This window comes from Prionailurus viverrinus, chromosome F1 (assembly GCF_022837055.1).
Source record: "Prionailurus viverrinus isolate Anna chromosome F1, UM_Priviv_1.0, whole genome shotgun sequence".
Classification (NCBI taxonomy): Eukaryota; Metazoa; Chordata; class Mammalia; order Carnivora; family Felidae; genus Prionailurus; species Prionailurus viverrinus.
Window position 1 is genome coordinate 38,916,654 of NC_062577.1, and position 15,917 is coordinate 38,932,570.

The window sequence follows — 15,917 nt, forward strand, 5'->3', positions numbered from 1 at the left end:
CCGAGAGCCTTGGGGTACACCCAGGCAGGGCGTCCTAACAAGTGAAAACAGCCTGTGTCTGGAGGCTGCATCCCCTTGACTCCAAACACCGAGAGGTTGCTCAGAGCCGAGCGGTAATCCTTGTGTCTAAAGGGAGACGCCAGGGGCGCCTGGGTGGCGCAGTCGGTTAAGCGTCCGACTTCAGCCAGGTCACGATCTCGCGGTCCGGGAGTTCAAGCCCCGCGTCAGGCTCTGGGCTGATGGCTCAGAGCCTGGAGCCTGTTTCCGATTCTGTGTCTCCCTCTCTCTCTGCCCCTCCCCCGTTCATGCTCTGTCTCTCTCTGTCCCAAAAATAAATAAACGTTGAAAAAAATTTAAAGGGAGACGCCATTGACCATAACCTGTCAGGTAGGATGGAAGGGGGTTAGACTAGTTGCAGAAGGCAGCGTGAGCTGGCCTCCCACCCACTCCCATAAGCTCCCGGATGCTCTGCTTTTAGGACCTTTGCTCTGCTCGTGGTCAGCTGATGCGGGAGCATCGTGGAGGTGCTCCAGGGCTTTACTCTCTGGGTGCTGATGTGGAATGATCTCAAGAGAATGTTAACCAAAAAATGAATATGCACACGAGTTAAGCATAATATCTGTGGGGAAAGGGGGGAGCTGTGTGTATATACGTGCTGAGATATTCACAGACTGGCTCTGGAAAGACGCACAGGGAGCTGGTGACATTGGCTGTTGCTCCAGGGGAGGGGAGTTGGGAAGTAGTTGGCACATATTTCACTGCGAACCCTTCTGTATTTCTGTGATTTCAAACCACACAAATATATCTGCCTGTCCCCTCCCCCTCCCCGGGGTGCTTCAGAATCAGGAGCCCAGTTCCCAGCCTCACAAGAGAGAAAACAAATGAGGGGCTTATGTAGCTCAGCCAGGAGTCGCCTAACTTGCCCCAGACTGGGAGGCATCATCAAGACATTCCCTGCCTTGCCCAGAGGCCACCCTGCTTCCTCACCCTGCTTCTCCTGTGCCCTAGAATGGGTCAGGAGCTCTAAAGCCCCACACTCGCCTCCAGCTGGCTTCTGGGCTCCACTGATATCCTCCCAGATGAGACTCCCTTCAAAATCAGATTCTTGGGGTTTGGGGCGCCTGGGTGGCTCAGTTGGTTGAGTGCCCGACTTCGGCTCAGGTCATGATCTCACAGTTTGTGGGTTCAAGCCCCGCATCGGGCTCTGTGCTGACAGTTGAGAGCCTGGAGCCTGCTTCGGATTCTGTGTCTCCCTCTCTCTCTGCCCCTCCCCCACTTGTGCTCTGTCTCTCTCAAAAATAAATAAACATTAAAAAAATATTTTTTTAAATCAGATTCTTGGGGCGCCTGGGTGGCCCAGTCTGTTCAGAGTCCAACTCTGGCTCAGGTCATAAGCTAATGGCTTGTGAGTTTGAGCCCCGCATCAGGCTCTCTGCAGAGCCTGCTTGGGACCCTCTGTCACCCGCCTCTCTCTGCCCCTCCCCCACTCATGCCTGTGCCCGCTCACTCTCTCTCTCTCTCAAAAATGAATAAACATTTTTTTTTAAAAGTAATTTCTGCCCTTTAAGGAATCTACTCCTGAAATCATTGTTGCACTATATGCTAACTAACTTGGAGGCAAATTAAAAAATAAATTACATAAAAATACCAAAAAAAAGGCAATTTCTGCCCTTTCAACTATCCCAGCACTTCATATCAGATACCACCTTAAAAAAAAAAATCGGGGGGCGCCTGGGTGGCTCAGTCGGTTAAACGTCCGACTTCGGCTCAGGTCGTGATCTCGCAGTCCGTGAGTTCGAGCCCCGCGTCGGGCTCTGTGCTGACAGCTCAGAGCCTGGAGCCTGTTTCAGATTCTGTGTCTCTCTCTCTCTCTGACCCTCCCCCGTTCATGCTCTGTCTCTCTCTGTCTCAAAAATAAATACACATTAAAAAAAAAGTTAAAAAAAAAATCGGATTCTGACCCCACAACAAACATGAGTAAGTTTGATCCCCACCCCTCACCAAAAGCACATGTGCATGTGTGTGCGTGTGCACGCACACACGCACACATACACACACACACTCGCTACCAACTGCCACTCCAAACCAAGTCAATATGATCTGGGGACCATACACTTTTGCAGATTATCACACTCAGGCCTGGCCTCCATTAATACAGATAACGGGGAGCTAACTTACTTAATCTCTCCTCATGTTGTAGTTGCGGAAACCAAAGGAATGAGATGGAAATAGGTTAACCAGCAAGATGCCTCTCACCAAAGCTAGCAGGCTAAAAAGATCAATGCCTAAGGGCAAGTGCATCTCTTTGTTTTTTGAACCCATGCTCCAGTCCGACATTTGGTCCCGGGAGGCAGAGGATAAAGTTTTAATGAATTATTTTTCTAGCTCATTGGGAAAATAAATTACCCATGTCTGTGAGCTCCTTGTGTACCAAGGCCTGATGAGCCTTCCCGGGTCGGGCCACATGCACCTGCACTCTGGAACAAGGTTGTCACTGCTGGTAGAGCAAGGCAGGGCCTGCTCTTGACTAGCTCCGGGGCAGCTACCCACTCCAAGGTTCCGGAGAGCTAGAAAAGTCCTGCCCAGTGTCTAACTTCAATCTCTCCCGCTGCAATGATGCTCGTTTTCTTTCTTTTGCCTCTAGGCTGAGATCAGTAAATCCCAGCCCACTGAGAGAAGGCCCTGGGCAGAGGTCACAGCTCTGAAGCACAGGATGTGACGGCCGGGACTGAGTCCTCATTCCAGCACTCAATGGCTGTGCGTGACCTTGGGCCGGTCTGCTGGCACATCCGTAAGTCAACCACCCCACTCTGCTGGCCTGTGATGACGAAGGCAGGGGGCTCCTGTGTGAGGCCCCTGGAACGCTGCAGCCCTGCACACCCCCCCCCCCCCCCACAGGGTACTTGTCTCTGAACCTAGACTCAGGGCGGGGATATTCTTCCGTCACAGATGAATTAAGCCCTGGACTGTGAGCGCTGAGGGCACCCGGCTGACAATGCAGCCCAAACCCCCCATCTGAACAATGAGGAAACAGGCCCCAAAGGGACGTGAGTTATCTCATGTCTCACAAGTATCGTGGCAAGTGGGGGCAGAGTGGTGTGAGCCGTCCAGTCCCTGACTCCCTGCTCTTGGTGCCCCCCTCCCTCCACCCCCTGCAAGCCCACGGGTTCCAGTTCATCTTTGGTTAACGACAGCCGATAGCCGGGTGCAGGGGGTGCGGCGGTGGAGGGCAGGGATGCCCCCATCAGGCCAGGCCCCTGGGGTCCCGCTTCCCTCTGCCACCCCAGCCAAGACCCCAGCCGGGACCAGGACAGGGGACCCCCGCGTTGGGGGAAGAGTCCAGACTTCCCGCAGGGAGTGAAGACTATAGCAGCTCACTCCAGCAGGGGGGAAAGCTGCTGAGTCACCTCCGGCCGCTCTTGCCAGCCCAGGACAGCCGACGGGGCCTCCAGCGCTGCCGCTCCAAGGGGTCCCTCTACCCCTAGACCTGCTGCGTTCCCTCCCCCTTCTCCCAAGACTCAGAATCCTGGGCCTTCATCCAGAGCCCCCCACTGCCCAGCACCCGACAGTGTCTCCCAAACCTGTGGGCAGCTCTCCCGGGGCGGAGGAGAGGTCTTCCATGCGTTGGGTGTCAGGATACTTGGGAACAGGCCAGGAAGGGTGGGGGGATCCTGGACGGGTGACTGAGTGGGAATATACACGAAAGCTTAGGGACGAGCAGGGCCCCAGGCTGCCTGGTGCGGAGGGGGTGAAGAGGCCTGCCCCCCAAAGTGTCATGGAGACTTCGAGTGTGCCATGAGTGTGGGGCACAAGGGCGGGACCCAGGCCAGGGAGGGGGCCGCTGCTTTGTGCAGCACGGGCGGGAAGAGGAGCCCTTGTGGCTCAGCAGTGATGATCTGACACAAATCAATGGGATCCCTGCTGTGCCACATGTGACGGGCACCGTCCTTTCCAGCACGGTCCCCTGTTATCCTTCGTGGCGAATGCACATCTTCATTTTGAGCTGAAAACCATTAAAAATTGATGCATCTTCTTCCCGACTAAATGTTACAAGCTTTGAACACACTAGCTCTGCTAAGCACGGCCCCGCTAAGGGAGCCCCGCTAAGGGACCGGGGGTGAGAGGCTCAGGCTGAATGCAAAAGTCTTTTAATTGGAGTGTGTGAGTGTGGAGGTGTGGGGTGAGTGCGTGTGACGTGTTTCTGAGAGTGTCGGAGGGGGTGAGCGTGCGAATGTGAGTGTGTGGTGGGGGTGGTGGGGGTGGCGGGGGACAGAAGGAGCAGGCAGGGGCGGGGAGCCACGGCAGGGTGGCAGGGGCCCTAGGTGGCCCCCCGAGGGAGAAGGTTAGAGACCCAGGAGCCTCCTCCCTGGGGCCTGGCTGACAGGGCTCCTGTCTGTCCAGGAGCCTGCAGCCTGCCACGGCCCCATCTTCGCCCCGGCAGGGAAGTGGGCTCCCCCCAGCCCAGGATGACTGCCTCCTAGGCCCCAGTCAACGCTCACGGCCTGGAAAGGAGGAGGTGGGCAACTGGCAAGGCTCCATTAGCCGAGTGATGAAGCGGAACCGCGGCGCGGCCGTGTTTGCTCAGCGGCTGTAAGAGGAGAGAGTTTCTGCCTCTCTCAGGCCCAGGCGACTGGGGCGACAGCAGCCAGTGAGGGAACAGGATAGGGAAGGGGGTGCCGGGAAGGTTCTGCGTGTGTGCACGTGTGTGTTGTGACTGCTAACACACTTGCACGGCACTGTAAACATGTGTCTACACAAGCGAGCAAATGTGTGTGCCACAGAGCCACCTGCAGGGACGCGAGAAGCCCTGGGAAGAGGGAACTGGGGGTGTCAGACCACACCGCTTGTCCAGGAACTGGGGGGTGACATGTGAAGACCCCGTACTTAATAGCGAGCGGGGACAGACTCCAGCGTGGGTCACCTTGAAGGGCCACAGAGCCTCGGAGGCGGGAGAGACGGCAGGCCCCCGGCAACCCCCCGCCCCCCACAGCATCACGGTCACCTCTCGTCAGTCCCCTGCTTCCTGGTGGGGTGTAGGACCCGAAGGAGGCATCAGGAGACCTGGTGCCTCTCCCCTTCGACACTTCCACGCTTTGGAAATTGCCTTTGCCCCTCCCAGAGTGGTCCGGGGACCTTCTGAGATGCTCAGAGACTCAGCCTCTGAGCGTGAGCCTCACGAGGGGTGCCAGTGTGGTGAGGAGAACGTGGACTTTGGAACACGGGCTGAGTTGGAACCTGGTGCCCAGAGCTCAGCAACCCTGGGAGATGGGCTTGGGCTTCAGGTATCATTTCCTCAGCTACAAAGACAGGGCAGGGTGCCTGTCCCCCCAGAGCACCGTGAGAATGAAATCAGTCACAACGCGCCCTGGACACCTGTGGTTTTTCTCCTCGCTTCTCCTCAGCGGGGCTGGCTGACCGTGGGCACGAGGTCAGACCTCGCGTCCCGGGAAGGAGGCTGCGACACCAGCCAGGAAGCGAGGGGCACTTCGGAGGGCATGAGGCCGGAGAGCCTGAGGCCCCGGGGATTCTCCTCCCAGAGACACTGCACCGCTCCTGCCCGTGCCAGACTTACTTGCATGAGCGGCTCGGCTCCCTGTGGATGGTGAGGGCTACAGGTGGAACGTGTCTTGTCTGCCTCTGTATTTCCTGCCAGGCCCCACCGGCCCTGAGCCCTAAGCTTGGCAGCAGGGAACTGAGAAGGTGGGGGTCTCACCAGGTAGTGCACCCTCCCCTCCAGCAACCACATCCATCAAGCCCCCCTTCTTCAGAAGGGAGGAGAGAGACACGGAAGCTGGGGGCGTGCCTGTCAAGGCCAGACCCCACCCCCCACCCCCCACCCCGGGGCCCGAACGGTCATTGGCCTGGGGTGGGCAAGCCTGCTGACATGGACTGTTCAACAAGGACGAGACGACGGCAGCCTTTGGGCAGACTGTTCCCTGGGGCTTCTTCCTTGGGAAAGGGAGTCCCTTGCGGTTCAGACCTCCCGAGAGTCTAGGGCCGGGGAAGGGCCTGAAGATTACTTCTCTCACTTTTGCGGGGCCAGGCAGAAGTCAGCCCTCACATCCAACCCTGTCAGTGCTAAGTGCTGGGAACACGAGATGACTAGAGCTCAGCCCTGTCCTCAAGGAAGATGACAAACTCAGGCCTTCTCAGGGAGCAGATGGGATCCTCCCCATGACAAGAGACCACTGAGGCTCAGAAATCAACTTACCCAAGCACTCACTGTGAACTTGAACCTTGACTTCCTGGCATCCAGCCCAGGGCTCTTTCCTTCCTAACAAACAGCCCTGGCTCACGGGACTCATTGTGGGGGAGAGATATCACGAAGGCCCTGGGCCCACGGGGTTGGGGTGTGTGCCAAGAGAAGGGAAGGAAACCTTCCCTGAGGTTCTAGTAAATGCCTCACTGAATTTCATGTCATGCTCAGTCGTGTAAGGTAGATACTATTATTCCCATTTTATAGATGAGGAAACCGAGGCTAAGCAGGGTAAAAGAGGTTGCTTACTCACACTGTGTCCAGTTTCCTCTTCCCCACAGGATGGAAAGAACTGTACCCTCAGGTAGCAGAGTATATCATCTGGGGCCAAGGAGGGAGCTGGGACACTCAGAAGTCTGGGGAGCCCAGTGTGCCCTCAGTGGGAGATGGGAACCAGCACCCAGGAGGGGCTCAGCCAAGGCGGATGCAGTCTGTTCCCCCCATTTCCACAAATGCCTCCTTCCTCCCAGAGGCCGGACAGGCCCTTGGGGAAAAAGATGTGCCCTTCACTTTTCCAATGAAGATGCCCATTACCGCCAACACCTCTGACAGCTCATGGTCTCCACAAACTAAAGTGGGTCATGCAAATCCCGGGGGCACAATTATATTCCCCGAAGAAGCCAACTTTCTCCTGCCTGACCTGGGAGCCAGAACAGACATGGGAAACAGGGGCCCACAGAGGCAAGCCATGTCCTCAAAATGCCAACAGGCTGGAGGAGGGAAGAGATACGGGAAAATTCCAAGTTGGAAAGTCCAACTTGGATTCTCTGTGGATCCAAACCTGGGAGGCAGAACCAGCGAGGAAACGGGAGCCAGGTCAAGCCTGGGGGGCAGCCACGTGGCGCAGATGAGCGCCTGGCCCCTGGGTCCGACAGACCTGGCTTCGAGTCTCAGCTCTGCCGCTTGCAGCCCTGTGAACTTGGGCAGGTAGCTTAACCTCTCTGGGTCTTGCTCCTCCATCTGTAAAGTGAGAATGAGAACAGTACCTGCCTCATAGGCTTGTGAGGCTCGGAGACGATGAACGTAAAGCAAGTTATTGTGCCCAGAGCCTGTTCCTCAGGGGCTGGGAGCCACAAGGAGCACACAGGGGTAGCTCTAGGGGGCGGGTGGGCTTCTCCTAAACACCATACTGTGGCCCAGGTTGAGCTCAGCACCCTTCTCTGTACTTCCTGGAGACTGCAGGTCTCTGTGCTGGCAGTCAGGCCTCTCTTAATAAACCATGCTTCCCCATCCTGTACCCTCAACTCCAGCCCAGCCAGCCTTTTAAGGCCATCTCTGGGCTGATTCCTGTCTCTGAGCCACTGCACTGTCCTGTGTCCAGACGAGCCCCCCCCCCCCCCCCCCCCCCCCCGCCACCTCCAACCCGCCCTCACACACGCTCACGCTGTCCATCACTCAGCATCGGCCCGCCTCTCGGACTGGGCCCACTGGGGCTCCATTTTGTTTGCTCAAGTTTTCAAATTCTTCTGTGCGGGGTCTGACAGGGTTCTCCCCACAGAAGCTAGAAGAGTCAGGCTCTTCTTCCTCCGGCCACCACTCCCATTCTGCAGTGACAGAGCTCGGAGGCAACGAGGCAAGGTCGTACTGATGCCCAAGGACATCCCAGCCGCATCCTAGCCATGCCACTGGGCCACCAAGTGGCCGTGACGTCCAGCAGGTGGCTGGTGGGCCGGTGTGCTGCTCAGAATGGGGGCTATAGGGAGAACTGATGTCTGGGAGTCATTAGCACAGGTGGCTGGGCAGGGTGCAGGGGGATGGCGGCGGGAGAACAGTCTCCTGGGGAGAAGGAAACCAGAGACAGACTCTGGGGAACATCAACATTCAGAGGATTCGCAGGAAAAGGTGAAATGCAAGGCATCATGAAGAACAGCCAAGGGTGGAAGGAAAGCCAGGAAGAAGAGAAAACTGATCTGTGGTGACAGAGGTGAGACAGTGGTGGGCAGTGACAGGGCAGGGGACACAGGCGGCTTTTGGGGTGCTTGTGCAGGAGAATGTACCAAAAGTCGTGCGCGCTATTGAATCTAAACTATACTGCAGTCAAACAGAACCAAGAATGGGCAGAAGAGAAAGCTCTCCGAGCTGATCTGCCTGTGGTCGGTGCTCCAGCCCGGCATTTATGTGCTCCCTTTGGTCTGCAAGAGCTTGACTAGACGGCTGCTGTGGGAGCTACTGTGGGCCCTGCCCAGGGCACCGGGCACCAGGTGGCCCACCTGCTTCCCCCGTGAGGTGCAGGTGATCCTGCTGAGAGACCGTGGAGCGAAGGCATAAAGAGCCAAGAAGCACCACTCTGGGGAGGCTTCCTGGAAAGGAACCCTGAGCCAGGGATATGGCGGTGGGCTTAGAAAGGGCTGGACAGTTCTAGGCAAGAAATCTTGGGTTTCTGACAACTGTAAGACAGGGTGGGACCACTCACCACCATGACCCTGGAAGGTGCTGGAATGACAGCTGACCTTGGCTGGTGGGTAGGTGGTACAGCACGACACTGCCTTTGGCTCGAGAGACCCCACCTTCTTTTTTTTGTTTTAATGTTACGTTTTTAACTTTATTCATTTTTGAGAGAGAAAGAGCATGTGCACAGGTGGGGGAGGGGCAGAGAGAAAGCGGGAGACACAGAATCGGAAGCAGGCTCCAGGCTCCAAGCTGTCAGCACAGAGCCCCACGCGGGGCTCGAACCCACGAACCGCGAGATCATGACCTGAGCCGAAGTCGGACACTTAAGCAACTGAGCCGCCCAGGCGCCTCGAGAGACCCCGCCTTCTGGGACGTACTCCACAAAGCCAGACCTGGGGCAGGACAGCCTCCCTGGCCCAGGACACCAGAGGCCTCTAGGCTTTCTCTCACGGGAGCTAAAGCATCGCTCTACACTCACCATTGCCAAGCACACGGAGAATGGGCCCTGCGGTAGCCAGGTATACAATGCACAGGTGTCCAGCTCTCTGCCCGAGGCCGGAAGGAAGCGGACAGAGGATCCTCCCCTTCATACAACCGGTGGCACCGAGCCCCGCAGAGCGCGGGCCTGGATGAAGCCCAGCCGCCCTCATGCACAGCATCCTGCAACCTCGGCGCCCAGCCGCCCGCATCATTTCTGAAGGTCCACACACAACACATGTCACAGCAGAAGACGCTGAGAGCCAGAGGGAGGAAGTGACTTGCCCACGGCCACAGAGTTCATTCCCAATTCCGTGGTCTTCTAAGCCAGTGACATCCTCAGGCTTGGTCGGAGAGTTTCCAGGGGTTTTGGTCTCCCTGCAGGGTGGCCCCAGGTTAAAGCTTTAACTGGAACTCCTGGTGTGGCTCCCATCAGACCCCCAGTCCCTGGCGCGGGAGGCAGCATTTAACCTTTTCCCCATATGGAGCTGGTCTGTTTCGGTATTTCTAATTTTCTGCCACATATTCAAGATGCCACACACCTGAAGCAGGAAGGGCTTCAGGCATCTGACTTCAGTTTTCTCTACCAGCCCTCTCGCCTCTTCTTGGTGCCCACTCCCCCGAGCAACGTCACCTCCAAGGTGAGGACCACAGCGCAGTTCCTTCAGCCCGTGCCCCAGACACCACGCCGTGGACCTTCCACTTCCCCTCTCCGACTCCAGCAGTGTGGCTGGAGCAGAAGCAGAGCTCTTCCTCTGCTGGGGGCTCCCCCATCTTATGGTGGGGAGAACAGATTCAGCCTCAAAATGAGGGAGGAGTTCTACATAGCGCTTCCAAAAATCCTGATAGGACGGTGGGTTCCGTGAGGTAACAAGTGCCCCATCACGAAGGATGTTCAGGCTGAGATTAGAAACTACTAGAAGGGAGGCCATAGACAGGGGACACAGCGTTGGCCTAAATGAAGTCCTGTCTCCAACCTTGTGAGTCTCCAAATCTCTGACCCCTCCGTCCCACCCCTCACTGTCAACTGGCCTCATTCGTCCAGGCCCTGCCAGCTCTCCAGGCACTTCGTCCTCAAGGAAGGCCACCATCCAAGTCCATGGGGGAGCTCAACAGTCCTCTTTATAACACGCCACACTCGTGTAGGGATGGCTCGGGGATGCTGAAATTAAATACAAAATGGAGACCGGACTCGAGAATTCCCTGAGCAGACAAGACCATTTAGGCCACATCAGCAAAACTAAATCTAGCTAATTTCATGAACATAAGCAAATTTTAACTTATATTAGTTCTTGTGAATGCCTCTGATAATCATAAAAAAAAAAAAAAAAACACAAAGCCAAGTCGTTCTTCCTAAAAATGGTATAAGATAATCACCTTTAACCAAGCCCCTGCCAAGCGGAAACCCCCACGGTAATAAGCACTTGAGGTAAAGAGTAAACTATTTCCTTCCCATTTGATAAGCCGTCCTGTGCTGTGCTGTCCCTGAGCTTCTTACCAGTATTTGAATTTAAGAGCTCTCAGTTCACGAACTGTTCTTAAATGCATCATAAACCCTTGCCAAATACTATTTAATGGTTTGGCGGTTTAAATTTTGCCGTTTCTGGGTTTTTGACAGGGGTTGGGGTAGGATGGGGGGAACACAGGACAAAGGACAGCACATCTGGAAGAGGCCAGGTCCGGGGGTGGGGGGGGCGGGGGTGCTGGATTCCGATGTTGCCACCACCAGGGGAGTTTAGGGGCACACCGCAGGGTGAGTCCTCGTGAGTGGAGCCTGGACCCAGGTGGGCAACAGCCCAGCTCTGGCCTCCCAGTTGGGGGTGGTTGTCAAGCAAAAAGGGAGCCAGCTTAGCTCTCTGAGGTTCATTAGAGAAAAAGGTGAATGCTGAAGACGTGTCATGGCAGGCAGCTCATTAAGCCCACGGAGCTTAAAAATAGTGAGGCATGCAGGCATTGGGGGGAGGGGCGCTGGGGACCGAAACTCCAGCTCGGCACACCAAAGGCAGGGACAGCAAACCCTGGAGACGCTGAAGCCATCGCCAGTGTAAGGAAGGCTGCTCAGCCATCACCCGAATTCTCTGGGTAAGCTAGGAGCGGGACCCTGTTGGAGATGCCACACCCAGCTGGGCCAGGAGAAGGTGAGGCCCGGAGGATCACTGAGCTCCTGGCAGAGGTAAAAAGAGATAAGACACACTGACACATGCCTGCCCTGGAGGAATTCAGAGGCCACCTGCTCAGAGATACTCTACTTGGTTTCCCTGGATCTGTGCATCCCTCCAAAGGCCTTTATACCAAAGGTCTCTTATCGGCCTGCTGTGCAGGCTTTGGGACTAGACAGCCTTTGCTCAAACCCTCCCGCTGCCACCTGCCAGCATGGTGACCTCGGAGAAGGCACTCCCCTATCCTGGACCGGGCTCCTCTTTCATGAGATAGAAATGCCACTGGTCCCCACCGCATAGAGCTAAATGCACTATCCATTACGTACTGGGGCTGCAGCAGGACCTCTGACCAGCAGGTTCCAGGAAGCGGGGAATGAGGAGTAAAGGGAAGGCCTGGGAAAGGTGGTGGCGCTGGATGGAGGACGCAGAATAACTGTGGCTGCCTTGCTCAGTGGTGCCAGATTGGGCTTGGAAAACACAGTTAACGCTCTCACTGAAAACGGCGCAAGACCAGGGGAACCAGATTCAGAGTCAACTGACACAGGGCACTTACCACGTGCTCAGCACTTTGCCATAAACACTCCCAAACCGGGAGGTGGGGCCAAGCACCAGAAGCCAGCTGGGTAGTTGACAGGTGCGAGGGCCGCGTTGACCCTAGGGAGCCGGATTTCAGAAGTGCAGGAGTCCGGAGAAGGGTAACCAAGAAGGAGGTGGGGAGGTATGGAGGTCAAATGGCTCTTTCCTGGCTTGGATCATAGGAGAAGGTCCCCGGCCCACGACAAGGACTCTATGATGAAGGGGGTGGGAGGTCTCGCCCATCACCTGACTCAGCCCCCAACCTGGCCTGTTAACACACTGAGTGGGGGAAGTCTGAGCACCCACAGTGACCTGAGACCCTGGACTTGTACTCCAGGCTTCACTTCCCACCCCCCCCGGGGGGGGGGGGGTGGAGGCTAGGACTGCTGAGGAGACAGGATGGAACTTACATAGGACGCAACAGCTGCAAGGCACCTCAGGGTCAATTACTCCAGCCTCTCACTGAACAATGGGGAAACCAAGGCCCAGAGAAGGGAGATTGCTTTCAAGTCCGTGAGAGAGTCAGAGCTAGAATCCAGGACACTTTCCACTACACTGCACTTCCCACACCCTGACCCTGCCTCTTAAATTCCACACTGAAACGCTTTATATACTGGGAGGAACTGGACAGAGGCTCAAAGGGACACAGAGGTTCCTACAGCCACACAACAGGTCAGACAGAGGAATGCGGGGCGTCTGGTCATCCTTCCCAGGATGCAACACTTATTGAGTATCTACTGGCAACACTCTCGTACGTTATCCCGTTTACTCGCATATAGAAGCAAGGCGGTAAAAGACCTACCACCAGACTGTCCGGCTCAAGTCCTGGCTCTGTTAGCTGAGTGCCCTTGGACAAGTTATTTGATGTCTCTGAACCTCATTCTGTAACATGAGGCTAATAATTGTACCTCCTTTATAGAGTATAAGGAGATAACCCATATAAAATACTTAGAACAGGGTCTGATAAAAGTGAGCTTTCAAAATAAGTATACCATTTGAATTGATGAATCACTGAGTTCTACTCCTGAACCCAATATTGCACTGTATGTGAACTAACTAGGATTTAAATAAAAATTTGGCAGAAAAAAAATAAATAAAGGCTACCTAAGGTATAAAACTTATTTTGAATGAAAAAAAAACAAAACAAAAAACTATACCATTTGACCCAGCAATTCCACTCCTCGGTACGTACCCAAGAGAAATGAAAATACGTGTTCTCTCAAAAGTCTTTACATGAAAGGCGCCTGGCTGGGTCAGTGAGTAGAGCGTGCAACTCTTGATCTCAGGGTTGTAAGTTCAAGCCCCACGTTGGGTGTAGAGATTACTTAAAAAACAAAACAAAACAAAACCTTTACATGAATGTTCATCGCACTTGTAATAGTTCATAATAGTCAAAATCCAACCCAAATGTCCATCAACTGATAAAAGGATAACTCGCTGTGGTATATCCATAGAACAGAATATTATTCAGCAGTAAATAGAAAGGAGATAGTGATGCCTGGTGCACCACGGAGGAGCCCTGACCACATGATGTAAGGAAAAGAAGCCAGACACAAAAGAACATATATTATACGATTCTATTTATATGAAATGTTCCAAAGAGACAGATGTATAGAGGCAGGCAATAGATTATCATTTGGTTAAGGCTTGAGGAAAGGAAGAATAGGGGAATGACTGCTAATGTGTACAGTTTTTCTCTTTGGGGTGGGAAAAAAATGTTCTGAAATTAGACTGTGGTGGCAGTTTGCACAACTCTGTGACTGTACTAAAAACCACCGAATCGTGCACTTTAAAGGGGTGAATTGTGTGGTATGTGAATATCTGGATACATCTTTTCTTTTTTAAGTAAAAAATAGATATGCCCCCTATAAAGTAAGGAGTGTCTGATCACATTTGGGGAGGGAGGGTGATGAGGTTCAAAGAGATCCAGCACCTGCCCCAGTACAGCTAGCAGGTTGCAGGATCTGACTTCGGGCTTTGTGTTATTGGACTCCAAGTCCAGGGCTCTTTCCTGAAGCTTCTGCTAAGACCTAATCCAGCCTGGACTCCCAAATGTCTTGGGAAAATCTTCCATTCCCACCCCTGGCAAGGCTACTCAGCAAATTCTCTTTGCTATCTAATCTAAGTCCTTCCAACTTCCAGAGGTATGAGGTACAGGGAAATGTGAGGTCAAGGCCAAGGTCACAGGAGATAGGCACCAGGCTGGGACCCTGCATTTCTAGCCAATGCCCAATGCCTTCTTTAGGAAGCCTGGGGAAAATGGAGCAGATGAAATACAGTGGACTCTGAGGCATGAGCTCACGGCTGACTTTGGAGGTGACCTTGGCAAAGCAACCTCATCTCTGGGGCTCTTGGTAAAATGATATTTGGAAAGAAGCTCTGAGGAGGGCTCCAGAGGCGACATTTCCAAGGCCCTGAGTAATTCTGAAATAAAGTGGCCTCCCCTCTCCATACCTGCCACTCACCCCAGATGACCAGCCCGGGAGGACTGAGGGCATCACTCAGCAGCTGGCCTGGGATCCCTGTGGTCTTCAGCAGAGAACTCTGGTGACAACACCTGAGACCCCTGGCCTAATCATCAACCCAGTACTATCAGCAGGTCAGGTGGGCACCATGTCCCACGCTGGGAAGGAGACAGATGAGGAAGGGGACAAAAGCGCTATCAACCAGGGTCCCTGACTTACTTGGCAGGACAGGTACTGAATATGACGTCGACTCGATGCCCTGCTTCCAGGCAGCCCCCTTCCCTGCCTGCCCTGCCCTGCAGATAGCCTGGCCGAGGGTAGGAGGAGGAAGAGCTGCCTGCTTTGGCCCCCCCAAGGGAAGGCATCACCCCGGTCTGTCTGGGGTTCCTGGCCAGGGTGTTCTGGCTTCAAGGAGATGTTCTCTCCAGCCCTCCTGTTCTCTGCTTGCACAACTATGGCCTGTGTTTAGAAACACTCCTGCCCCACCGCTAAGAAGCTTGTGGAGACACAAAACCACCACCCCTTCTCCCGGCCAAATGGAAAAGAGCAGACACAGAGAGACCAGATTCAGCCCAGAGTCACCCGGAGTCCGAGGGGCCTCCCTGGGAGAGCGGCCCACTGGGTTTGGTGCCATTTGTAGAAGGTCCAACAGGCCAGAGCCTCAGCCAGGAAGCCTGCATGTGTCCCACATGTCCCACATGCATGTGTCCTACACGGTGACAGGAAGACACCAATGTGTGCATCCTCCAGGCCGACTGGTTTTTTCAGACTATCATCACCCACCTCACTTCCCAGGATGACTTGGAAAAGGTGAGAGGGACAGTCATCCTTCTCCACATTTTCAAATGGGACCAAACAGCTTGTGTGGGACCATATGTAGTAATTTAGCAGTGAATTCGCTGGATTCCAGATCCTTCTATTCAAATACAGTTACACCCCTGCCTCACCCCACCCCTAGCTTCAGTGTTACATTTCTTTTTCTACAAATTGCCCCGTTCAGTTTTAAGAAACACCATAACAATAGCTAAATCTTTTTTTTAATGTTTATTTATTCTGAGGAGGGGGCAGACAGAGAGAGAGAGGAGGGGAGAGAGAGAATCCCAAGCAGGCTCTGCACTGTCCTCGCAGAGCCCGACGCGGAGCTCGATCTCACAGACTGTGAGATCATGACCTGAGCCGGAAATTAAGAGCCGGATGCTTAACGGACTGAGCCACCCAAGCTCCCCAACAATAGCTAAATCTTTATTAGCACCGCATGCCAGGTACTCACTATTCTTAGAGCTTTTAATATAAATATTAATACACTCAATCCTTATATCAACCCTAAGGCATACCAACGAATTTAACTCCATGTTAAAGATGAAGAAATTGAGTACCAAGTGTTTAAACAACAAGATCCCAGTGGAGTTGGGATTTGAACCCAGGCAACCTGGCGCCCTGGCACCTGAGCTCTCGACCACTGCACAACAGTGCCAAGTATCTATGGGGTACGAGGAACTATATGCTCCAAGTCCACCTAAAAAGATGGGCTAAGGTCCACGGCAGGCTCAGAAAGTCTGCTCAAGACGGAGCATAGTTGCAGGAAATCCACTG

The 15,917-nt window shown here is 54.3% G+C and overlaps 1 protein-coding gene across 3 annotated transcripts in view; it reads right to left on the minus strand.

The window, feature by feature from the left end:
- SYT2 (synaptotagmin 2) overlaps nucleotides 1–15,917 on the minus strand; it is a 104,095-nt gene that overhangs the window by 18,970 nt on the left and 69,208 nt on the right. The window contains exon 1 of one of the 3 annotated variants that reach the window (XM_047840269.1): nucleotides 9,667–9,865. The exons of 1 other annotated variant lie outside the window; for it this stretch is intronic. In XM_047840269.1, coding sequence (XP_047696225.1) covers nucleotides 9,667–9,691 — 25 coding nt within the window. In that variant the 5' untranslated portion in view covers nucleotides 9,692–9,865. Of the gene's footprint in view, nucleotides 1–9,125; nucleotides 9,866–15,917 lie in introns of those variants that run through there. One more of the 3 variants, XM_047840268.1, reaches the window with a different exon arrangement.